This window comes from Lentinus tigrinus (genome assembly GCF_003813185.1).
Source record: "Lentinus tigrinus ALCF2SS1-7 unplaced genomic scaffold L226scaffold_1, whole genome shotgun sequence".
Taxonomy (NCBI): domain Eukaryota; kingdom Fungi; phylum Basidiomycota; class Agaricomycetes; order Polyporales; family Polyporaceae; genus Lentinus; species Lentinus tigrinus.
The window spans coordinates 625,509-648,399 of record NW_027137910.1 but is presented as its reverse complement, the minus strand read 5'-3'; the positions used below and the strand labels follow the sequence as shown (position 1 = coordinate 648,399).

General features: G+C 56.1%; 13 protein-coding genes across 13 annotated transcripts; 6 read left to right on the top strand and 7 right to left on the bottom strand.

Moving 5' to 3' along the window:
* Positions 1 to 327: 327 nt before the first annotated feature.
* On the top strand, positions 328 to 1,976 carry L226DRAFT_518037 (uncharacterized protein; the record flags this gene model as incomplete). Its single annotated transcript, XM_067678535.1, has 7 exons — positions 328 to 660; positions 717 to 895; positions 946 to 1,014; positions 1,063 to 1,549; positions 1,607 to 1,676; positions 1,730 to 1,816; positions 1,876 to 1,976. The coding sequence occupies 7 exons, from the start codon at positions 328 to 330 to the stop codon at positions 1,974 to 1,976; spliced, it is 1,326 nt and encodes a 441-aa protein (XP_067542326.1).
* Positions 1,977 to 2,755: 779 nt separating this feature from the next.
* Positions 2,756 to 5,171, bottom strand: L226DRAFT_607015 (bacterial alpha-L-rhamnosidase domain protein; the record flags this gene model as incomplete). The annotated part of the gene is made up of 4 exons (XM_067685733.1): positions 2,756 to 3,316; positions 3,405 to 4,486; positions 4,537 to 4,550; positions 4,600 to 5,171. The coding sequence occupies 4 exons, from the start codon at positions 5,169 to 5,171 to the stop codon at positions 2,978 to 2,980; spliced, it is 2,007 nt and encodes a 668-aa protein (XP_067542325.1). The 3' UTR covers positions 2,756 to 2,977.
* Positions 5,172 to 5,667: 496 nt separating this feature from the next.
* Positions 5,668 to 6,926, top strand: L226DRAFT_528007 (uncharacterized protein). Its single transcript, XM_067679243.1, has 4 exons — positions 5,668 to 5,892; positions 5,957 to 6,179; positions 6,246 to 6,302; positions 6,357 to 6,926. Exons 1-4 carry the CDS (start codon positions 5,882 to 5,884, stop codon positions 6,510 to 6,512), a joined length of 447 nt encoding a protein of 148 aa, XP_067542324.1. The 5' UTR covers positions 5,668 to 5,881; the 3' UTR covers positions 6,513 to 6,926.
* On the bottom strand, positions 6,757 to 8,213 carry L226DRAFT_450690 (cysteine proteinase; the record flags this gene model as incomplete). The annotated part of the gene is made up of 8 exons (XM_067674964.1): positions 6,757 to 6,927; positions 6,983 to 7,069; positions 7,119 to 7,259; positions 7,316 to 7,801; positions 7,853 to 7,923; positions 7,976 to 8,032; positions 8,083 to 8,112; positions 8,168 to 8,213. The coding sequence occupies 8 exons, from the start codon at positions 8,211 to 8,213 to the stop codon at positions 6,757 to 6,759; spliced, it is 1,089 nt and encodes a 362-aa protein (XP_067542323.1).
* A 1,237-nt stretch (positions 8,214 to 9,450) lies between these two features.
* L226DRAFT_528005 (Pcmt1-prov protein) lies at positions 9,451 to 10,578 on the top strand. The gene is made up of 6 exons (XM_067679242.1): positions 9,451 to 9,607; positions 9,667 to 9,734; positions 9,785 to 9,824; positions 9,891 to 10,158; positions 10,220 to 10,413; positions 10,469 to 10,578. Exons 1-6 carry the CDS (start codon positions 9,518 to 9,520, stop codon positions 10,502 to 10,504), a joined length of 696 nt encoding a protein of 231 aa, XP_067542322.1. The 5' UTR covers positions 9,451 to 9,517; the 3' UTR covers positions 10,505 to 10,578.
* Positions 10,579 to 11,651: 1,073 nt separating this feature from the next.
* On the top strand, positions 11,652 to 13,139 carry L226DRAFT_528003 (protein prenylyltransferase). The gene is made up of 6 exons (XM_067679241.1): positions 11,652 to 11,778; positions 11,835 to 11,949; positions 12,011 to 12,424; positions 12,484 to 12,766; positions 12,818 to 12,861; positions 12,917 to 13,139. The coding sequence occupies exons 1-6, from the start codon at positions 11,676 to 11,678 to the stop codon at positions 12,957 to 12,959; spliced, it is 1,002 nt and encodes a 333-aa protein (XP_067542321.1). The 5' UTR covers positions 11,652 to 11,675; the 3' UTR covers positions 12,960 to 13,139.
* A 144-nt stretch (positions 13,140 to 13,283) lies between these two features.
* On the bottom strand, positions 13,284 to 14,631 carry L226DRAFT_496813 (kinase-like protein; the record flags this gene model as incomplete). Its single annotated transcript, XM_067677579.1, has 2 exons — positions 14,033 to 14,631; positions 13,284 to 13,975 (listed from the first exon to the last, which is right to left on the bottom strand). Exons 1-2 carry the CDS (start codon positions 14,607 to 14,609, stop codon positions 13,284 to 13,286), a joined length of 1,269 nt encoding a protein of 422 aa, XP_067542320.1. The 5' UTR covers positions 14,610 to 14,631.
* A 417-nt stretch (positions 14,632 to 15,048) lies between these two features.
* Positions 15,049 to 15,879, bottom strand: L226DRAFT_6627 (uncharacterized protein). The gene is made up of 4 exons (XM_067687129.1): positions 15,764 to 15,879; positions 15,341 to 15,686; positions 15,175 to 15,273; positions 15,049 to 15,117 (listed from the first exon to the last, which is right to left on the bottom strand). The coding sequence occupies exons 1-4, from the start codon at positions 15,792 to 15,794 to the stop codon at positions 15,084 to 15,086; spliced, it is 510 nt and encodes a 169-aa protein (XP_067542319.1). The 5' UTR covers positions 15,795 to 15,879; the 3' UTR covers positions 15,049 to 15,083.
* L226DRAFT_6638 (uncharacterized protein) lies at positions 15,846 to 16,557 on the bottom strand. Its single transcript, XM_067687130.1, has 4 exons — positions 16,395 to 16,557; positions 16,217 to 16,346; positions 15,954 to 16,154; positions 15,846 to 15,888 (listed from the first exon to the last, which is right to left on the bottom strand). Exons 1-3 carry the CDS (start codon positions 16,452 to 16,454, stop codon positions 16,030 to 16,032), a joined length of 315 nt encoding a protein of 104 aa, XP_067542318.1. The 5' UTR covers positions 16,455 to 16,557; the 3' UTR covers positions 15,846 to 15,888; positions 15,954 to 16,029.
* Positions 16,558 to 17,170: 613 nt separating this feature from the next.
* On the top strand, positions 17,171 to 17,807 carry L226DRAFT_451434 (yippee-like protein; the record flags this gene model as incomplete). Its single annotated transcript, XM_067675012.1, has 4 exons — positions 17,171 to 17,269; positions 17,336 to 17,379; positions 17,534 to 17,642; positions 17,727 to 17,807. 4 exons carry the CDS (start codon positions 17,171 to 17,173, stop codon positions 17,805 to 17,807), a joined length of 333 nt encoding a protein of 110 aa, XP_067542317.1.
* A 579-nt stretch (positions 17,808 to 18,386) lies between these two features.
* Positions 18,387 to 19,537, bottom strand: L226DRAFT_6586 (uncharacterized protein). Its single transcript, XM_067687128.1, has one exon. It carries the CDS (start codon positions 19,441 to 19,443, stop codon positions 18,565 to 18,567), a length of 879 nt encoding a protein of 292 aa, XP_067542316.1. The 5' UTR covers positions 19,444 to 19,537; the 3' UTR covers positions 18,387 to 18,564.
* L226DRAFT_564412 (uncharacterized protein) lies at positions 19,442 to 20,211 on the top strand (the record flags this gene model as incomplete). Its single annotated transcript, XM_067683637.1, has 3 exons — positions 19,442 to 19,548; positions 19,613 to 19,872; positions 19,934 to 20,211. The coding sequence occupies 3 exons, from the start codon at positions 19,442 to 19,444 to the stop codon at positions 20,209 to 20,211; spliced, it is 645 nt and encodes a 214-aa protein (XP_067542315.1).
* Positions 20,212 to 21,586: 1,375 nt separating this feature from the next.
* On the bottom strand, positions 21,587 to 22,480 carry L226DRAFT_6581 (uncharacterized protein). Its single transcript, XM_067687127.1, has one exon. It carries the CDS (start codon positions 22,329 to 22,331, stop codon positions 21,873 to 21,875), a length of 459 nt encoding a protein of 152 aa, XP_067542314.1. The 5' UTR covers positions 22,332 to 22,480; the 3' UTR covers positions 21,587 to 21,872.
* Between the last annotated feature and the right edge of the window lie 411 nt (positions 22,481 to 22,891).

Below are 22,891 nucleotides of genomic sequence, written 5' to 3'. Positions count from 1 at the left end.
GTGGACATCTTCGCAACGAGGACAGTAAAATCCGGTCTCCTACAAGACTTTCACAAGACTTTTACGAGGTCGAACATCCCCAGTTGCCCGCCGTGCCATGGCGCAGCACAGGCCGCAGCAGACCAAGTGTGCGACGACGCAGTTAGCCACTTGGCAAACACGCGCACACAGGGTCTCTACGGAGAAGGCGCCCGTGGCTGGGCCGGCGTTTGTTGGCCGTCGCGAGCTCGTGCCCCGACTCCCGCTCGCCAGTTCGCTCGCCAACGTTGGACTCCCTCGTTCCTTTTCCTCGCAGGTCGAACAACCAACCTCTGTCACTCTTTCACCATGTCCCCCTACCCCCAAGAGCCAGCCTACCCACAATACCCCGCCCCCGTACACCCCACGCGCGACGACGAGGCCAAGGCCCCGTATGACGACCTCATTGACCAGTATGCCTCTCCCTACGGCACCCAAGCGCACAAGACATATGCGGTAGACCCCGCATCCTTCTCCGGCCACGGTCGCCAACCCTCATATCCTTTGTCCAAGCACTCCTACGAGACCTCCAAGGACTTCAAGAGTCTCGACAGCCATGGCCAGGACCCGCCAGACTGGGGGTATCCACCGCCGCTGTCCAAGGAGAACAACAAGGATGAGAAGGAGAAGTCATGGTCCAAGGTGCGCCCTCTTCACATCCTCTACCGACTCCCAATGTCGTAATTCTCTCTCCCCAGTACATCCCCGACTCTTGGGCCTGCCGACTCTACCTCCTCACCGTCCTCGTCGAGACCGCAATTGATCTGGCCATCGAAGGCGACATCATCCTGCGCTTTCATGAATCCGACTCGTCAGATAGCGAGGACATGGCCACACGGCGAATGCCTGTCTACCTCAGCATATTCGTCATGGCCCAGTGAGCACTTCTCCATCCACTTCGTCGGCTCTCACTCATTCCCTCCCCAGCGTCTTCCAGTTCGTCATGGCCTTGGACGCAGTGTGGGCGCGAAACACACTGCAGTTCATCTCTCTCGCGTACGCCCATTCCTATACGTCAATTATTCACCGCTAAGCCTTCTCCAGCATCTTCAATGCCCTCTTCCTTCTCTACGCCATCATTCAGATCTCCGAGGTCAATGCTGTCGCCCTCGCTCCTTCGGACGGCATAACCCACGTCTCAATAAATACTCTCGCCATCATCATCCCCATCGTCATCTCCGTCGCCGAGGTCGCATACATTGCACTGGGTTGGAAGATCTACACCGAGTTTGGCTGGAAAGTCTACAAGTTCCTCGGTGCCGACCGCCGGATTAAGACCATGTTCGCCCACCACCAGATCTTCCTCTGTCTCGTCAAGTTCGACCTCTTCTTCTGGGTCGGATTTTCCGTACAGTTTATCTGGCTCGTGCTCAACCACAGGGATGCGGAGTTCTACCTCACATGTGCTGCGCTCCCATTGTCCGTCGTCGTCCTCGTCGAGGGCCACCTGGCAGCACGGCACGAGAACAAGTACATGATGCTGGCGTTCATGACTGGCTGTGGCGGCGCAATGGTCTACTTTGTCTACAAGGTACGTGACGTGCCCGACAACGCGCGCCATGATTTAGGGCTGACTTTCCTGTCATAGCTTGTCAAAGTGTTGCGGTTCAAAGACACTTCCACTTTCTCCGAGGTCTGGCAGACGCTCACCACGTTCTGTATGTTATATGCACTCTAAGGCTGCCATACGATTGACTGTATTGTTGTCTAGCCGTCATCGCGATCGTTCTTCTCGTTATCACCTTCATCTTCGCACTCCTGGTGATGAACAACTTTGGGCGTGGCCTGAAAGAACAGAGTGAGTAATCGAGTCGCTCGGCCGAGATCGTGTCACATCTAACCTTGCTTGCGCTGCAGTCGCGAAGAACCAGCACAAGGCCGGCCTGTCACGCGGCAAGTCACAATACGTGCATCGAGGTCCAATGAGTACCCATCCAAACCGGATGAGTATCGATTGAAAGATGTACTATTGCCACCCAGCGGACAGTGACTTGTACGATGTTTACCCCACCCCAGTTGTATCATGTTCTCCATCCTGCAGTATCGGCCGCGCGACGGCTCCCATACTCTCTCTGCTGCTCAACCTCAATACGGACCTTCGTCTCTTGCTTTATACTTAAAACTTGCAATAGTACCCCTCTCTCGCCTAACCTCTGTCGTCACACTCGCATTTCTCTCTTGCCTTGGCTACACATTACTTCCCGGACCCCCTAACTGCCGCCCTCGGCGCTGTCTTCTCCCCGTCGCGCCGAGTTTCGCCTCCCTTATTTCCGTCTCCGACCCTTCCTGGTACTATATCCCACGCCCGACTTTTTGTTGCTGGTTCTTCATCTAACCGGGCGGCCTTCCGTCAGACTCAGACGTCTCCCCCGTCAGCCTCCATCACCTACACTCGCACTTCCACTTGCACTTCGGATACGTACATCATATCCTTCGAGTTCGTCTTCGCATATTCGGATGCATGTTCGCTTGCACGCGCTATCTCACTCCTACTACTACCCCGCTACATAGAACTTGCTTTGTTCTTAGTTCTTTTCTCTTCTCAGCTATTTTTTTCCCGCTCCAGCCCCCGGGGCCGACGCCTCCTCTACGAGGAGGGCGTGCGGTCGCGTTCGCTCGAGTCGACAGGAGGGGCCCCGCAGATCTTGTATTGCTAGCACAATGCAAACGTTTACGTTTGGGAACGGACATGGACACCGACGCGCGTATGGACTCGGAGCGGATATTGAACGGTCCCGAGCTTGACAATCAGGCAATATGACAGTGATACATGCGAGATGACACGCCAAGGACATTCCTGCGATCACCCTGGACTGCGAGTTGATCCGCGACTGTGCTATCTCGTACTTAATGATCATGTCGAATTGCTGGAGCAGATTGTGGCAGTCGAGTGATTGACACCTGGACGTGATACATACAGATCGTACAGGGGGGGGGGGGTATAGCAGCAAATGACGACCTACATCCCGCTGACGACAAACTCGTACTCTCCTCCTTGCAAGCCATCAATCCACACCCTGCCCGCAGCATCGCCATCGACCACTGCACCCCGCAAGGGACCTCCAGTCACAGTCGCCTGTGTGTGGTTGCCAGGCAGCGGGAGGCCAACCGTGCCCGTCGTGCCTTTCGGCGTAGTGATCTGCAGGCGGAAGACGTTCCCTACGACAGACCACTTGGACGAGAAGAGGCCTCTGCTTGTTGAAAAGCCAGCGTCAACGTGCGAGAGATCGCCGAGCTGCGGTGCAATGGCCCATGTCGCGCCTGCGTTGCTCAGGATCTGTATGCCGCCGACGAACGTCTGGGTAAATAAACATGGCGAGTCAGCGAGCGCACATTACGACCCGCAACATGAGATACGCCACACGAGGACGAAGCTCGGCACTCACCGTGAGGGAGCTTGTCGGACCTGTAGACCACCCGTGCGCATGAGAGATCCGCGGGTCGTTTGCATACGGAGCGTAGTGTAGCTCGCCCGTGACCGAGTACCCCTCAATGAACGTGCTGTTCGTCATGCGCGGGTCGTCAAGCATGAAGTCCGCCCACATGTTCCGCACGAGCGAGAGCGCCGCGTCTGTGCGGTTCGCCATGAAGTGCGTCTCGAGCTCGAAGCCTGAGATGAAGGGCGATACCGCGTCCGCAGCCTCGGGGGCGGGAGCGCCATATGGGCCCCATCGCGCCTGCAACGCGGTGGAGATCTGGACGACTTGTGAGGGGGAGGTGACGAGCCCGGACTTGACCGCCCATGCGTTCCCGTCCTGCGGCGCAAGCGTCGTCGTCTCGTTGTCACGGAAGAGCCCGACGGATGGCTGCCACAGGAGCGGGATCGCGGCACCTTGGATATCGCTAGCGAGTTGCGCCCAGCGATCAGCTGCGGTAGTGTCTTTCTCGATCTGGGCGAGCTCGACACCGAGATTGAGGGTGTAGAAGAGAATAGAGTTGGCCTCGATGTTGTACCCGCCCATGCCGAAGCGCAGCCAGTCGGCGGAAGTGGTGATGTTTGCGAGCCCAGTTGCGTCGATCTGCTGGGCGGCCCACTCCATGCCGGACTTCCAGCCTGCCCACTTGGAGTCGAGGTAGGACTGGTCGCCGCTCCAGTGGTAGTAATTGGCGATGCCAATGAGGGCGTAGAGGTGGTAGGTGAAGGAGACAATACCGACCTCGCTGAATGGGTAACCAGCATAAGGAAGTTGACCGGTCGCGCTTTGGAGGACGAAGAGAGAGTCGAGGGCGTTGCGGATGGAGATGAGGTCCAGAGTGGTAACGGCGATGCCAGGAACTGCGATGGACATGTCGCCGCTCCATACCAGTCTGTCTCTCTTCGCGCCATCGGTGAGGGTGGATGTGCCATTGGTGATAGTGGTGTTGAGCCGCCAGTCGTCCGACCTCGAGTGGTTGATGATTACCCCAATAACGTTGATCGCATCCCCTCGCGTCGGGTCGATCGTCACCAGTTGGTTAGTGTATGCACCTTTACATTCATGAGCATATCATAGGGAAAAGATTGACGTGGGATATCACCTGCATACCAGACTCTGACAGATGGTCAGTCTACGAAGCGCGTACAGAGACAGCTTCACGTACCGGTTCAGCTTGTCGTCGTTGGAATGGAACCATCCGGTGTAGTTCTGCAACTCATTGCCCTCCCAGTGCGGCATTGCTGTGAAGTGAACCCAAAGGTCTTTGATGGATAGCTTGCCTGTGCCGAGGTTGACGACGGTGAGGTAGCGGAAGGCGCCACGCTCTTTGTCCCGAGGAGCCTCATAAGACCCGGGACTGGTGATATTGAACACCAGCGGCGGATCATCCCAAGTGCCGGCTGTAGCATCGCAGACCGAGGATGAAACCCAGAGAGAACTTTCGGTGAATGTGACACCGATGCTCCCGTTCTGAGACGTGACGTCCAGATTCACCAACCCAGCTATGTTCTTGCCAAAGTCATAGGTTACCGAAGAGTTAAATACGTCCAGCACGAGCGACTGTCCGGACGGATGGTGGCCCTCAAGCAGAGCGGCCTCCGAGGTCAACGGACCGTGCTGAGCGTATATGGCTACAGGGCGGACCGTCCGAGAGGATGGCGAGAGGATGTATTGGTGGTAGGGTACGGCTGCGGCCGTGACGACGGCAAGAGACACCAAAGTAAGTACGAGCTGCATCATGGATGAACTCCTCAAGGGGGGGGGGGAGGAGAAGTGGACGTCATGGTAACTCGAATGTCCTGTGTTTTATCTGTGGAATGGCGGTTCGTCACTGAGCAGCTCTCTGACAGCGGAGTACTCACATGGACAGCGGACGCCCTTCCGCAGATGACCAATCATGCTCGACGAAGACCGGCGTTGAATAACCTCTGTGCTACTTCGCGTAGCGGGCCGGCGGCAAGGTCATGGGCTGCACAGAGCGAACCTGCAACGAACTTCGTGAGCTTCTGGGCTTGGTGTTGCATCATGCATATGCCGTACATCGGACTCACCGCCCGCTCCTTGCGGGGCGACACTGGAGCATCCTAGACGATACTGATTACATAGACATCGGACTCACCGCCCGCTTCTTGCGGGGCGAAACTGGAGCATCCTTTGACAATACTGATTACATAGGAAGCTTTTGAAGAACAAAAGTTAACTCAAGGTGGGGCGCTGCGCAAGAGTCGTGGTTCAAGATGCGGGCACGTTTAAACGTTCATGATGGTGGCTGAGCGAAGTCGAGCGCTTCCCATGCCGGAGACACGTCTGTCACTGTGGCTTGTTCTCTCCCCTTGGACTTGCTCTGGACTTCCTTCTCACCTCGATCGGATTGCCCTCTTCTCCTTCATTCTGTGGCCCTATGAGACACTAAGAATAGCGGGTCTGCTCACTTGACAACAGCCATCATGTCACAACGGTATGCACCCTTGGTTGGCTGGGTTCAGCGGAAGTAGCTCATCAAAAGCCTTGCAACAATACAGATACAGAACGACTTTGCGCGACCGCTCCCAGCTTCTGGGTACCAATGAGTACAGCACCCCTCCTTCCTCTGGTCGCTCGTCACCCTACGGCGGCGCCCTTGCGAATGGGAGCGGAAGGGAGAACCCTTTCCAGCCCATGGGACAACGTTATGCCGACGACCTGGAGAGCCAGAACGACGAGCACCTGGAGGGTCTGACGGCGAAGGTCAAGCTACTTAAGGATGTGAGTCGTCGCTTTCTCTTTCATTGGTGAATGCCTCGTTCAAGCGTTGTGCGTTCATGTATTCAGATTACGATTGGCATTGGGAACGAGGTCCGCGAGTCGACCGTTCAACTCAGCCAGATGGTGCGTCTGAACCCCTACTCCCGCAGTCCCATGTTTCATACCAATGTCTGTCAGAACGACGCTTTCTCAGAAACGTCGGGTATTCTCAAGGGCACGTTCCGTCGCATGAATAACATGGCCGCCAGACAAGGATGTCGCTGGCTGTGGTACATAGTCTTTCTCCTCATCGTCTTCTGGTTCTTCATTGTCGTATGGTGGTTTCGGAGATGACATTCTTCTCTTTTCTCGGGATATTTTCTGCGCATGCACGACAAGGCTGAAACAATGATGAAATGTAGGAAGAGAGCTGCTCCGACATGCGGAGGCAGCGAAGCCATTATGGCTGATGATACGATACGATGAGCACGAATAAGGTACAAAGCCAGATGCCCCACGCCAATGCGTCAAACCAAAGACAAGAAACCCGGAACATGCACAGGAGGAGGGAAGAGAAGATGCGGTCGGCAGGCGAAGACTATGGCTCATCCCGGAACTTGGTGTGTGCAATTTCCCAGACCATCTTGCGGCGGAGGTACGGCATATTGGCTTGTGTGAAGCGGAAGTCTTCTTCACCACGAGAAAGCGCCTCCAGGAATTGACAGGTGAAAACACCGCAGTCAAAGCCATTCTCTTGTTGTGGCGTTTCCTAGAGGCGAATATGTCAACAACGTTCACTGGAAAGAGGTGTGATTGAGACGTACAAGGAACACGTAATCCACCCAACCGGTGAAATCAAACGGCTTCTTTTTCTTGTCCATGTGCTCTGAGTTCAGGTATTGACGCAGAGTCTGCAATTCTGTGAGAGACGTGGTTTATAAGGAGGACATCGCTGCATACCTTGAACACCGAACTGGCATTCATGCTCATGCTGTCGTATGCCTCGATACGCTTCTTGCGGAAATTGATCGCCGCGGCGCTCCAATGAGCATTATTATGATTGACGGGTATAAGGATGATATCTTTTGAAAAGATATCGATCTGAACATTGGACTCGCTTGAGTACACGGGGCAAGGATAGCGAGTAGGAGACGTACCTTCTTCGTCCACTTTCCCAGCCTCGCTTTCTCATACCCTTGCCCCCTCAGCTTCGACCAGAAGAACGTGCTGAAGTAATGCGCATTAAGCGGCCTCCTCCATTCGTTCCGGGCGCCCGGATTCTCCTTTGACTCCTCCGCGCGCGACAGGATCATTTGGCCATAGAAGTTGATGATCTCGTCATTGAGCCACTGCGCCGGCCTTAGGCGAGAAATGTCCTCGTCTGACACCTGCTCCTTGGCACACTTCGCGATGAGGCCCCTCTTTCGGAACAGAGCATCGACCTCTGCCTCATCATCTGGGGGCAGCGTTTTCGGCAATGGTTTGCGTTTCGGTCGAAGACGTTCTTCGATCTCTTCATCTTTAGCAAGGCGATTGAGGCGGAGCTGGTCGAGTGTCGGGATGAAGGGTTTAGGTGGTTTGGGTCCCTTCAGCGCATCCTGCGCCTTCTGGATCGCCCGCTGTAAGAAATCGGCATCCACATGCTGGGGACGGGTGTCAGCGGTTGTTCCATGCTCAGAAGCCTGGTTACTCACGTCAGGGAACGAATGCCTCTTCCTCTCATCCTGCTTCGCCCTAGCACGCAGATCCACTAGTGATGGGGACGCTGAACGAATTGTCAGTCTTCTGTCGTTAGCCCTACGACTAGCTGGACTTACGTGCGAAGGCGCCAGTCTTGTCCAGCTTCTCCAGACGTGCTTGGTAATCCAACAAGCCTTGGGCAGCAGTTAGGATTCAGAAACCATATTGCAACGGGATGACATACTGGCAAAGGAATCAAAGTCGGACAAGAAGCCTATGGCGGGGGGGTGATGAACTCCATGTTCTGTCGCATGACTGAAGTGACTCACCTGCGGACCGTCGTATATGGTACAGTTCCTTCAGATCTTTCTCCATCTGTTCTCGCGTACGTTTGTTCTCTTCCTTTACCCTCTCCTTATGCTGTTATAGTTGTTATTAGATACATCCAGACCATACCAGGAGTACTACTTACCGCTTTGGCATGGATGTGCTCTCTCTCGACATAGCCTTTCACCGACTTCCTCCGCTTGCGCGCATTCTGTTGCAGAGCCGCGCCAAGCTCCGGATAGGTTTGGGTTGCCTGAGAGACTATCGAGGATGTGGAGTCCTGAGTAGACGGCGGGGACATGAGCCCAGTCGATCTCGGGTCCTCATGCAAGTCAGACACCTTATGATCGTAAGGTCCGGACAGGGTGTTCTTCGACGTCGACGCCACGGCGTTCGTCTCCATGTTCGCGTACGCCTTGAGGTAGGGACGCTGTTCCCTACCGCTATCTCTCCCAGACTGCACTCGCTGATGGATGCCATGAGCGGCAGGAGCTGAAGTGGATAGCTGGTTGAGTTGATGGGAAGTGGTCGGAGGTGCCGGGAAAATAGGTATAGGTTGGCGTGGAGGGAGCTTGCGCGGTGCTGAGACCTTCGTGGCGTATTGAGGTGGACGAGCTGGCGGTGGTGAGGGTGGAGGAGAGGGGATTGTGCCTGGTTCGTCTGCAACTGGTGCAGATACAGAACGGGATGGGACGTATATAGGCTCTTCCTGGGTGCCCCCAGTAACTGGGCGGATGTCGGTATTCATACACAGAACACGAGCTCAAGCAAATTTGTACTCACGGCGGAGGAAGAAGGAAGCAGTGTCCTTCAGGATATGCATGAAGTCTACCGTCAACCTGGTCCAACGCGCCAACAACGCGTAGTCCTGGGATGGGGTGCTGTTACCGCCTAGCGGGTGATGAGTGGTTATTCGAGGCTGTTTGGGGGCGCGCAGAGGAAGTAAGGTATCCGATGCCCGTCTCTTGTGTCCGAGCATGGGGGGCAGGATGCAAGCGGGCAGGGAGCGGGGAGTGTTGTCCTCTGTGCTGTGGTCGGCCTACGCGGTTTTGAGATAGCGCACGCGGTGTCGTGTCACTTTGAAAGGAAGTGGATATCGCCTCAAATCTGACCCCACGCGCGGTAGAGCCTGTAAGACGAGCAGAAAGAGCGCAACACCGCGGAGGCGGAAGCGGAGGAGGTGAGCGGGATGAAGGTTTGAGAAGAAAGTCAGGCGGACAAGGACACTCCAAGCGCCGGTTACCGAGACTGCCGCGCGGGCGCTCCTTTCCCCGCACCGTTGTGGCGCTGCACTCATCACCCCGAGCTCGACCGCCGTCGAACCACACGAGATCGTATCTTACAACATCATCATGGCTTGGAGATGCAGCGGTACGACGAATCTCGAACTTGTTCAAAACATGGCGAGGAACGATATCGTTACCTCTGATCGTGTGCTTGAGGTACGTCCACTAAGCCAGCGGGCACCATTTAAACCAGAGCGAGATTAGACTTTGAATAGGCTATGAGCAAGGTCGACCGTGCATGCTTTGTGCGAGAGCCGAGAATGGCATACGAAGATTCACCACAGTAAGCCCTCATGACATCCTCTTGAGCATTACGTTGACAAGCTCTCGCAGGCCCATCGGGTATGGTGCGACCATATCCGCGCCGCACATGGTGTGCACTACTCGCCTCGTCGTGGTGCAAATCTTGCATTCATCGTGGCATTGCCGATCTTCGTAGCATGCGTACGCAGTCGAGAATCTCTTGCCCTTCTTGAAGCCTGGGGCACGCGTGTTGGATGTCGGTTCCGGTTCCGGATACCTCACAGCTGTCCTCTACCACCTGATCCAGGAGGCCGAAGATCCTCGGAACGTTGAGGGCAGAGTTTATGGGATCGAGCATGTTCCCGAGCTCGTGCATTGGTCCCTTGATAATCTGCGCAAGGATGGGCTCAATACGGCTGTCGATGAGGGCAAGATCAAGATCGTAGCTGGAGACGGAAGGAAGGGTGCGTGCAATGAAACTGTATACACACAGATTTGCCTATCTGACAATAATGGCTCTGTAAGGTTCACCAGACGACGGTCCTTTCGATGCCATCCACGTCGGTGCAGCTGCACCGAGCATGCCAACCGCCCTAGTGGAGCAGCTCGCGAGTCCCGGGCGCATGTTCATCCCCGTGGGGACTCAGTCTCAGCAAATATTCCAAGTGGACAAGGATGGGGGCGGAAACGTCACCGAAACACCGTTGCTCAATGTATTGGTGCGTATAGCCTACAACCTAGGGATTTATGAACGTGACTCAATAGTGTTCATAGTACGTTCCTCTGACTGACCGCAATGAGCAAATATGAGTGTAGTCAGTGGTCAATTCGGCTTAGATTCGCCATCACTATGCCAGCGTTAGTACATTGAATGTCATGAACATCATTCCGAAGTTCTCTTGGAGTAGGAATCGTTCAGAGCGTATTTGCAACGAGTTATAACCGCAAACTATGGAGTCGATTTGCGTACTCTGGATGTCTTTACTTCACGCAATTCTTTATGGAAAGCGTACGAGGAGTATACTCAACGCCAGACCAGTGGCAGGGAGTCGAGGAGGCTTGTCAAGGCGGCCAGCGCGCCGAACCAGTATCGGTGTGCTGCAGACGGCTGTAGTATTCAAGTAATCGACAAAGGCGTATTGCGCAGATGCGGCAGAGAGTGTTCGCCGAAGTGCAAGCCTCATTATTGCAGCTGCGAATGCCAATAGAAGGTAGTGACGGCTTCCAGACCCTACACAGTAGCTTGAGTGGGACTCATCATTCCCACAGCATTAGTTTGTCTATCGGTATGTCTGTATGGCAGAAGTAGTACCCGAAACTGTTCCCGACGATGACAACGATCCTGACTGGGTTGATGAGGATGTCTATCGACCTCAGTACCTCGAAAGCTCCCTGAGCGACTGGGAAGTATGGAGAAAGAACGAAGGACGGGAGTTCTTCATTGATATCACCCGAGTCGGGTTTCACAGACAGACAGAGGTCTTCCGCATACGCTCGAGGAATCTTAGCCCGGCCTTCCTCAGATCATACCGAGACCTCTGGCAACTTCCTCCTCGAGTACGAAAGAAGATGTCAGCGAGTAAGTACTCAGGACTTGGTTTGATGACGACGTTGCGGTATTTTTCAGACTGACATATTGGTTCGCAGAACTTCTTCGTACGCCGAGTCAGAGTGCGGCCTCTAGTCGACCGTTGGTAGTTGATCGCAAAGTGCAACAGGACCCGCCGCTTGATTGAATTGGACTGGTTCTCATACTACTTCAGTTGCATGTTACTATGAGACTGGCGATGTGATGTTGTACGCGGATTGTGGTGTCCATTCTCTTGCGATGCACGCACTCGGGATCAGACACTCAAAAGCTCAGATGGTAAACGCAGCATCTAGATCCGGCTGATCGGTCCGGGGACCCGCAGACAATAGCAATGAGATGTTCTATGCGCACCATAACTCAGAACCTCACCTCCACCGTCTACACCGCGATATGTCCGAATTACTGGCAGACGATCCTGAGTGGGCAGACGTGGTGCCTATCCGCCAATACGAGGATGTGAATCCTATCGCGCCCATCTTCTACAGCGAGGAGTGTCTGTACGGGCCCAGTGCGCTCGCGTCCATGCGTTGACATACACACTATCTGCAGACAAGGATGCTACCGACTACTTCCGCGGAGTGCTCAAGACAGGGGAGATGAGCCCGCGCGTGCTTCGGTTGACGGAGCGGATTATCAGGATGAATCCTGCCCACTACACTGCCTGGTGAGCTCGTATCCTATCTCGCGCCCACTCAGTCTTAACTAGGCATGCCTTGCTACTGCAGGCAACATCGATACAAGACCGTGATTGCTCTGAAGATCCCTTTGGAGCAGGAGCTAGAGCTCATGAACGAGATTGCGACAACCTTCCTGAAGACATACCAAGTGTGGCACCACCGCCGTCTCCTACTCACCGCGCTCAACTCGATTGACGCTGCGGCACGCGAGCTTGAATTTCTGAAGACTGTCTTGCGCGCAGACGCAAAAAACTACCACACTTGGTCGTTCCGACAGTGGATCCTCGCACATTTCAACAAAGAAGGACGTCTCTGGGCAGGCGAGCGAGCGTACATCGAGGACCTGCTCGAACAAGACGTGCGCAATAACTCGGCATGGCACCACCGCTTCTTTGTTGTGTTTGCAAGCGGGGTACGGCTTGGAGACGAAGATCGGGACCAGGTGCTCAGACGGGAACTATCGTGCGTTCCTCGCCCTTAGTCCAATCTCGTACTCACAAACCCTTCCCCTGCTCATACAGCTTCGCGAAGGAGAAGATTGCGTTGGCACCAAACAATTCCTCGGCTTGGAATTATCTCCGAGGCACGCTCGAGCATACCAACACTCCTTTCTCTGCGCTTGCTGTTTTCGTCGAGCCGTATACAACTTCACAGCCCCCGTCACGCGGAACGGACGACGACGTTGTCGATCTTGACAATCCGCCTCCATCTGCTGGCGCCCAACTTCCGGCTACGCCCGCCCTTGAATTCATGGCCGACATCTACGAGCAGGAGGGTGGGAATGCGACCGGCAAGGCAGTAGAGGTATGCCACCATTCACATACGCGAGGAAGTCATGCACTGAGATCAACTTAGATCTGGAAGTCTCTCGCAAACGAGAAAGACGTCATGCGCAAGAAGTATGCAAGAGATTGTCTTGGCAATGTTTGCACTGAGACTGATTCCGAAGCACAGATATTGGGAGTACCGTATCCGCAATGCCCTATCGAATGCATGAACCCCCTAGCAGGACCGGAAGGAGCTTGTATCGATAGGGACCTACGTCAGGAGTATCTCGTGCCGTGTACGCTGATAGGTAGAATCAAGGAAAATCGTTCGACGTTGCAATTCGGACTCAACCCGGGTGAGACCCAGTGTCGAGCCTTTTCGGCTTGACACCGTATTCACACCATGCAGACCATGATATGTCAGTTCCTAGGCTGTTGGCCATTATGCTGCGGTACAGTATGCGATACAATCCCATGCGACAGCGCATAATACGACCGTGCCCGCGGTATCTCTAATGTAGCGGTGCTTGCACCTCCAATATCCACCTCAAGAGCTATGGCTCGGAAAAGTCCGCACGCTTCCGCTTAGGTCGTTGGTAGACCACGACGTCGCAATCTTCCTCGACGACACCCGGCACGTCTCGGACAACGGGAAATGACTCTGACTTCGCGTACGCGTCGCGCGAACTGGTTCTGGTGCTGCTGCCGGAGGAGTCGTCGTCGTCATCGTCATCGGCTTCGCGGATTGGGAATCTCGCGATCAGGTAGACAACCTCGTCGTCCCATTCCTCGCTCAACCGAGCCTTCTTGACAGCACGAGGATAGTTCCACAGGCCATCCTCCGGTTCACAGTCGCTGATGTCCTTCTCGAGGTGGTCGATAGATCCAACGGCAGCCTTGTCGCTCTGCTGGCCACCACACCTCTCGTCCTCCTTGAGTTCGTCATGGTCGGCGAAGAACGTGTCGACCTCGAGTATAGCGCGGCGGAGGTCAGTGAGCGTGATGCGGCGAATGGGGTTGAGGACGAAAATCCGTTGGAGGATTGTGTGTGCACTGTCCGATATCGGCAGCGTCATCTTGAGCATGCCGGGCTCGGTGAGGAAGCGCGCGAAGCATTCGTCCTCGGGCTCCGCCCGGCCCCAAGGCTGGCGGCGGGTGATCATGTTGATGAGGATGACGCCCAGTGCCCAGACGTCGCTGGGGCGAGTGCAGTAGGGCATGCTGCTTCCGAGAGAGCCCAGACATTCTGTGACGTTGTGTTAGCCGCGACGAAGGTTGAGATGGTCATGGACTGTGAGCTTACCAGGACTCATATACCCCTCGGTCCCCACGCGGCGGTCGTTTACCACATTCTTGTCCGTGGCGAGGCCGAAGTCAGCAAGATAGACTTCAGATCCATCCTCGTTGGTCATGATGTTCTCGGGCTTGAGGTCCCGGTGGTAGACGCGAGACTGGTGACACGCCTGGACTGCAGAGATCAACGAGAGGAACGCGCCGCGCAGCAGCTCGTCCTTTCCCATGTAGACCTCGTTGATGCAGGCCTGCTCGTAGAGGTTGCCGCCGCGGCAGAGGTCGAGGATGATGAAGAAGTATTCATCGTCCTCGAACGCATCGTAGATTTGGACAACATTCTGGTGGTTGGACACCTCTCTTTGAAGCGCGACTTCCTGGCGAACCATCTCGAGTTCCCGGGGCGATCTAGCGCTCTTTGAGATGACTTTGACTGCAACGTCCATGCGGTCCGGATCGCTGAGCGGGTCGACGTCGATGGCGTGATAGACGACACCGAACGCTCCTGCACCGAGCATTGTGAGGAGTTGGTACCGCTCGTCAACGACGCAGCCGGTCAAGTCAGGCATCGACTCTGCTGCGGGGCCCATAGTAGCAATGGATGACTGAGACATAGTTGGATGATAGTACTGTAGCGGGGAGTGTTCACCAGGAACAGATGGGTGGGGTGATAGCATGCTCTACGGTGCCCTTTGCGACGACTTTATGCACTTGGAACGCATCCGGCTTCCTGTACTTGAACTGGAATATCCGAGTAGTGTCCCGTGAACCGCGTCCCGTCGGTCGTAATTACAATTCAGCCCTTGGGCAGGGCAGGGAAAAAACATTGTGATTAGGACCGTCATGATCACAACGTTTGTTCCCCGCCCTAGTGCAAGCACAGGACTCCGTCCGCCCTTCTGTTCACACAAGATGAAGAAAGAGCACATCAGATACGAGTTTTGCGTCAACGTCATCTTCTAGGAATGAGCACCGGGTTTCAGAAGCCGCACTATCACACAACACCTACAGTCGCAAATAATGCTGTAGCCACTGCAATTTCTAGCGAGCTATGGCAATTGCGATTACAACCGGCTATATTGCAATCGGCATTCGTATCTGACCCAAGCGTGTGTGCTCCATGACAGCCTGTGGACCGAAAAGGACGGTGCGCACCTATCCGCGACACCTCGTGCAACCGACATCCTGCAGCTGCAGCCGCAATTCATTAGTGGTCCGCTCCGAGAACCAGAGCCGTGGTTGGGTCTCTGTCGGCTAATTATACATGTCAATGGTTCTCGATAGGATCCGACATCTAACGGAAGCAGTCAGAGTTACTCACCGGAAGCTCCTATGCGTAAATCCCGAAAGCAGGGTCTGCCACACTTCCTCCATACACCGAGCTGGGGCTAAGTGTGGTCCAAGAGATTCCTTAGACGCGATGCACCCAATGCCAGCCGCCAAGTAGATCGATATGACGGAGAAAACTTTGCATGGCGAAGCAGCTGCCGCTTTCTTGGCGATTGTAAACCTGCTAGGAGAGCTGTCAAAGTCGGAGGCGACCATGTCGGTTGCTATCGACAGGATTTCGTGATGACAAGTTGTTCGCGTTTTCACCTGGGCAGACTGCGCAGTCAGATGTATGGGATTCTCCTTGAGAGTAATACTTCCGTCATTTACCCTTGAACCTTTAACAGCCACGCAGGGTGAGCCTGGGCAATTATTCATGACCAGTCACACGACTGGGAACGATTTGGCAGCGCACCTGAGACTATGACAGACTTGGGCGGGAGCATTTCGGGGTACGACAGGTTGACATTACTGCGGGTGACTGTCCGTCTCGGCCAGGACTGTCGCACTGATCCCGACGCGGACGGCACCGAGCATGGCCTGGGAGTCCTTCGTCAGCCAAGGGGTCAGAGATACGCGCGGCGGCGTTGAATGCATACACCCACAGGGCTCACGATGGCGATAAGGCGTAAATACGCTGCCCACACCGGTGTCGCGGAAAAACCCCTGGGATTGTGCGCGTCACGGAAGAGCAGGGCGGGCCTGAGCGCGAAGTGTCCATGTGCCATTCAGCCTCTCGGGATTGTCGCGATGCCAAGCTGGCGCGATGGCGACTGCAAGCCTAAGAAACGCAACAGTGTTCAGTACTGTGCCCGGGCCCTAGTCAGCATATGTTGACGACGAGCAAAATAGCGGGAAGGGGACTCACTTGTTCTGAAGGGGACCCCGCACGCGCGCAAGGCGTTGGCAATCACGCGCTCGGGGTGTGCGGACACAAGGCGATGTGACGAAGTCACGGTTCGAGCAGATAGTCCATATGGCGGACGTCCGCTGTCTGTCTGAGGGAGCGTGAGTTATGTGTACAGCAAGATGGCATGACCACGCACGACGAACACGCCATCCTGACACAAGCTGTGGCTACCTAACACTTTATATAGCGCACACATCGCCTCGGGCGCAAAAATGCAGCGTCGAAGTAATGATCTGGTTGACAAGTGCTATCTGATCCCGCACGGTACGCACGCAGCATGGTGGCGTGCAGAGTCCTTGGGTGTGGGGAAGACCTTACTCCATCAGTCAGTTTCTGAGTGGCTAGAGCCTGGTCAGTGGAGAGCAGGGCTTCGTACGACACGCATGCATGCAATTGCAGATCTCAGGAGACCGCACATGGGGAATCCAGCCACGTTAGCTGGTGTAGAATGGTGAGCGGCCGGCTGAAGGAGTGGCCGCGAGTCCAGGAGGCAAGTGACCGGACTGGGGCGACTGGCCTGGTGCACCCGACGCGCCTGCGGGACCTTGCCCGTGCTTATCACCTCCCTTCACACGTCCATCGCCCTATATAGCTCCTTCCCCCGCCCGACTTTCCCCCTCTCCCCGTTTCACCTCTGCGAACTCATCTCGAGTGTGCTCCGTCTTGTCTGCACATCGTCCCCCGTCTGTCTGACATACTCCAGCGCGCGCTCCGAGCTTCTGAAGCCCAGAGCCTCCAGTGCCGTCTCTCTAGCTTGTACGTCCATCTCCGTGAACAACCTTACCGACCCGTAGCCCTCGCCACTCGCGTGCTCGTGTTCGAGTCTTTGTGTTTAGTCAAGCCGTTTGGCCTCCATCTCACCACAACCTAAACTTCCGCCGCAACTCCTATCCCCGAGCACTTCCAGTCAAGATGGGCATGAGCTACCGCCGTTACCTCTCTGGTGCGCGCATCTACGGATGCTCGACTTGCAGGACGCATTTGGCCACGATCCACTCAATGATCTCCCGAGTATGTACCTCCATTTCGCCGCCAAGTATCTTCCAGGATGCTCATCGCCCTGTGCGTTCATGACAGGCGTTCAATGGACAGCATGGCAGAGCGTATCTCTTTGACGGAGTGTGAGTCTCTTCTGTTGTCCCGCCTTGGCGTGAGCTCACCATTCATCTCCTGCCCCTCCCCGCCGCCCGCTCTGGACGAAATCTGAATGTACTATATTTGGTTATATGTCCTCGAACTACCGCGGTCTGTGCACCCGCCACGCCACACCCGCAGTGTGAACGTAATCGAGGGTGAGCCCAACGACAGGCAGATGACGACCGGCAACCACACCGTCCGCGATATCTACTGCTGCAAGTGCGGAACGACGCTCGGCTGGAAATACGTGAGCCTTTCTCGCCTCCTCGTCTCGCACGCACACTCTCCGCGATCGGAGCGCTGACAAGCGCTGTCTCTTTCTTCTTATCAGGACTACGCATACGAGCCCACACAGAAGTACAAGGAGGGCAAGTACATTCTGGAGCGCAACCTCCTGGTTGACGTCCAGTGATCGGCGCGCAGCGGCCCGTGCGCCGCAGATCCGCCGTCCCCGCCCTTGCCAGACCTGACGAGATGGACGCAGAGCTCCTGGAACCTTTCAGGTCCTCTCTCGTCTTGGTCCATGGGCGCACGGCTTCCAACGGTTGTTGGTCATCGGTCATCCTCTCCTCAGTCTTGCGTCGTTGCCACGTCCTTCGCATTACCCTTCCACCTTTGTCACCCCTCTCTACCTCGATCGGCCCTAATTGCCTTGGCCGCATAATGGCGCGCCTTCCGACGAACAGCCGCATTCGCACCCCTTCAGTGCGCGGCCTCCCTCGTCGTACGCATGCGCAGACACAGCGGTTTTGTATGCACTTGGGCATGATGCCGGAGTGTATCGTAACCAGGCTGTGGAAGTCGCTGCTCATAGTAGCTGTACTCTAGGCAACACCCATTCGCTTGGTGGTGTTCGTCATATCTCTTTCCCTCCCCCTTCTCCCGGCCCTGGTCCCTCGAAGGAATTCGGATCGGGCGATGCTCCTTCACCTAGAGATCTCTTCCCCTTGCGCTATCTATCCGAACTCTTGACCCCGTCCCCGTCGAACTACGTGTTTCGTGGACACTACATTTGTCTTTCGACGCATAGGTAGTGACGGGCACCGTTGGTCCCTCCGTTTCTATCGTGCGTTATGTAGTGATCGTGCTTAGCGTATATAAGTAGTGGCAGCAGAAGTATAGACAAATGACGTATGTACATTGTGAATCTCAGCGGATATGCTATAAGCTTAGAACGATCGGCGAGGGCGCACTGGCGCAAGGAGAGTCGCGTTATTGGGGCTGGTGATCAAAGAAGTCGCCGAGAGACTGAACTTTATGTTGAAATAGGCAGGATGACGCCTGGGGGGTGGAGCGTTGGGCGGTGGGCAAGCGACTTGAATTGTGGCTCGCGGTGTAGGGCGCGATAACGGCGGCATGTCGTGCTTGCGATAAGGGCGTAGTATGTAGGGCATAGAGAAATCCCGCGGTGGGGATGGAAGACGCGATGTGATGTTGCGCACAGGAGAAGCGGTGATGTGACTTGGTATGGTAGTGCTCGAGTACATGTGTTGCGAACGTATACTTTGAGAGACAGATGTAAAGGCAACGAGACAGAACGTTCGCCTGGGGCGCAGTTGAGATGTGATACCGAAGGGAAGGCGGGCGGGATATGTCATGGTGGGCCTCGGCCGCAAAGAGAAGGCTGAGGCAGAAAGGGGGACACATGGAGAGCAGAGATGGCTGCGACAAAGATAAGCAGGAGCACTGTTCGTCATGCATTCATGGAGATTCATGTCGATCGCGCGGAGAGCATTTGCCAAAGCGAAGAGAAAGCGAGGGCAGGTGCCGGCGGGAAAGTTGCAGCTGCAGGAGAAGGCGCGGGAGTCAGGAGCGATCGTCCGTGGTTCGGTGGCTTTGGGAATGCGAGAAGTCTTGGGGAGAGCATGATTTGTAGAATACCACAAGTGCAGACGGAGACCCTCTGCCAGCGCGCGGGATCGAACGGGAGGCGTGGCTGGCGTCTCGGGGATGCGGCCGACGAGAGGGCGACGGGAGCGGCGGCGGCGTTGGGATCGTTGGGGAAGATGAAGACGCGAATCGAGGATGAGATCACGGCGATGACACATGCGTGCGAGCACATCTGCCCTGTTCCTCGCTGCCTGGGGCTGCAAGCTCTCAGACTCGGTGGAGACTCGGGCAGGGACAGAGGACTCGGAGCAGAGGCAGCCTCGGTGACGTCGTGGCGCATCGGGAGCCAGCTGGGCGAACCCTTGGGGATCCCGCAGTGGGCTCCAGCAGACGCCCAGTCGCCGGCTTCGCGCGTCGCGACTTCGCGCAGGCCGGATCGGGAAGGAGGCATACACTGCTCAACTCGTTGGGGATCCTCCTCTGCGCCGTCCCCTTCGCACACCGCTCTCTTATATACCCCAGCCTATCTCCCCCCGCACTCTACTCCCCTGCCTCGCTCTCCTCGCCTCCCTCTCAGCCATCCCCGAGCTTGCAGAACAAATCGCCTCGTCTCCAGCTCATCCCGACAACTCCCGCTGCCACAATGAGTGAGTTTCCGACCAGCGCGTCACCATACCTATCTCCGTTGCTCACAGCTCCCTCCTCCAGCCGTCATGACCGTCGTCGCCCCCGTGCCCTCCCCGTTCAACCCTGCTGCCTCGCGCCCGCGCGTGTCTTCACCACTCGCCGCCTCTGCCCAGGCACGGCCCGTACCCTCCCGTCAGCATTCATTCCCGACATCTCGCCCACTCCGTCCCTTCCCCTCCCTCGCGATCAACTCCAAGCTTCCCGCACGCAAACCAGTCAAAATCATCGAGCCCCCCGCCAACTTCAAGGGCACCTTTGTCCTCAGCCTCACACAAGCAGAGCTCAGCAGGCAAGACTAACCCCCACCACCCTCTCCCTTGCTCGTCCTTCCGGGTTACTCTCCCCCCTTTCCTCGGGCTCCTTGTCTGTTGGTCTCTAGGATCTGTAAAGGTGCGTCATCTTCGTAAGCGTCGCGTGCCTGCGATAGTGGTTGACCGGTTTGGCGTGCGTGCAGTCCTGTAATGTCGCGCACGGTCATCACTTGTCACCATACCCCGGGCTGCGTGCGCCCCTCCTGCATCCTTACTCCGACCACCACCTCTGCCTGTGCCTTCCCTTGCCCTCGCCTTGGTGGTTCCTCGTCAAGCACGAACGAACTGTAGAATAGAAAGTATCCTTTAACGCCGTGTTTATTCCTCCTGCCTTTATCTGTACATAAGCCACCTTCACCCCTTCCCCCGCCCTGTTGTTCTGGCATCGCGGTTTGCGGCTGTACTTGTATCTTCTGCCTCTTTCGCCTCTGGGCTCTTTCGAGTTGCAGTTCCTACCTGTCCATCGCCGCCTGCGGGTGTGGTGGATCCTCTCATTAATACGTCACCTATGGCTCTCAGCCTTCGCTAGGCCTTCCACAGCCTTTACACACGTACTCAGAACCTCCTATGTTGTTGTAGCATGCAGGTTCCAAATAGACTCTGGTGTGCATCGTTCAGACTTGACGTCACTGTGCGACTGGCTTCGGTAACCACCGGGCAGCCGGCTTTCTTTTCTCGTCGGAATGCGGCACGTCGTACCGTTCGGCCCATACATCGACCTTGCCTCAGCTTGAACCACGCGAGACCCTCCGGAACGTCCGTAATGTGCGTGACATTGCACTAAAAAGCTTGTACATGCGATGGGGAAAACACGCTATCTCGAAAGTCTTCAGACTGGTCATCCTATGTATGAAGTTCTGCGGCCCCTTGCACCTCCTGCATTTCCGTGTATGCGCAAGTTACAATTACGCAAGACCTGGGCCTCGAGCACACAAGCAGACATGCCGGCCTCAGCGAATCAGTACGCAGCGGACCAGCGACTCCGAGCGGTACCGCACTCCTCTTGACCCGTGTCCTGCTGACTAGAGGGAGAGTACGGCCAAGGGCCTGCTCCCCCCCCAAACGATAGCCTTTCATCTATTGTGGACCACAGCAAGAGCCGGCGAGAGCAAGCCCAGAGCGACGTGGCCGCGAGTTCGACGTGAGTACAGCCATGGAAGTAAGGTTGAGTTCGAGCCCGCGTATGAAGCTTATACACAGACGGACGCGCGAGGACCAGGATAGCCAGCCACCAGCGAACACAGAGACGCTCCGTAGGTGTAGTTGGTGGCGGGAAGGACCCTGCGGCACTCGCGCGACTGGGATGTCGTCCAAGTAATGGCTTGTCGGGGTCTGGGGTGCTGCGGTCGACTTTGATGAGCGCAACGAGAGGCAACCCTGGGCAGAGCTCAGATAAGTAGAAAAGCAGGAGATGTCATACCGTGCCGTAAACACCAACGGGCTCGTTCCAGGACCGGGGCGTATGGCGCAGCGGCTGTTGTCAATGCATATAATACGTCAAGGTGTGCGCAGCTGTTGTGGGGGTGGCGTCCCGGGGAACGCTGGATGTTGGCTTGACGGAGAACGCGTCCGCTTTTGGGGGTGGCTGAGTCAGGGCGAAGCCCGGACAGCAAGCTTTCGCCCGGGAGGAGTGGATATAGATGTGTAGATTATATGTTGTCGTGCCAAAGTTCCGGACAGCGGCCGGCGCGCGGGGATTGAGAGTCGCAGAAGTTGACGTTGATGCATGATGCCGTAGTTGACGCAGAAGAGACAGGGTTGGGGGTTCTGGGGTCAGACTGCCTCTGGTGGGAGCGATGGAGAAGGTGGAAGAAGGATATCTCGGCCACACAGATAACCAAATCCGCATCCGGGGTTCCCAGTACCGGTGTCCTCGAGCGCGTGACGGACCACACCGGATTGGAGATGGACGGAAGATATGCGAGGAGCCATATGGCAAGAGGACGAGCGTGTCCTCGAGGATGCGTGTTTGACAGATGAGAACAGGAGGGAAGCCATGGACTGCTGGTTTGTGTGGGCGAGTGTTGTTCGCGTCGTTCGGAGCACCGTCGAGGTCGGGTCAAAAAAGCGCAGAGATGCGGCGGGTCTAACACTGGAGGCTGTGACATTGGACGAAAGCGTCTGAAGTAGAATGCACATGGAAGAATGACCTGAAGGATCCGGGGATGATCAGGGTTCGCGGTGCCGCGCGAGCCAATCGGGGTCGGCGCTGGGCGGTCGAGGGGATGATAGTCAGGCACAAGCCCGTTGTATGCTGTCAAAGATGACATGTGAGCCTTCCGACGATGCGCAGGAGGGGCGAGAGGAATAATCACGAGCGTACCTGAAGGCTGAGCACCGACAGACCTAAGCCACACTAGACAAAGTGACTAGAGGAATATTACTAGGAGTCTCGCGGCTACCGAGCTGCGGTCGTGTGATCTGCATCACCCGACTTCGCTCCCCGCAAGGTCCGTCGTGGCGCTGGGCTCAAGCAGAGCCAGGGAGCCCAGATAACTTGCGCTCGGGGAGAGTCCGCGGCGCTTCAGGGCTGTGGGCAGCGCCTGCCACTGCAAGGATCCTGTGTACAGGTGGCGGTGCTCAATCGTAAGCCGCCTTCCCGTACTCCTTGCGTTCGAGATCCGACCGCAAGGGTGTTCGAGCAAGATGCAGTCAGCTTGGAGCGATG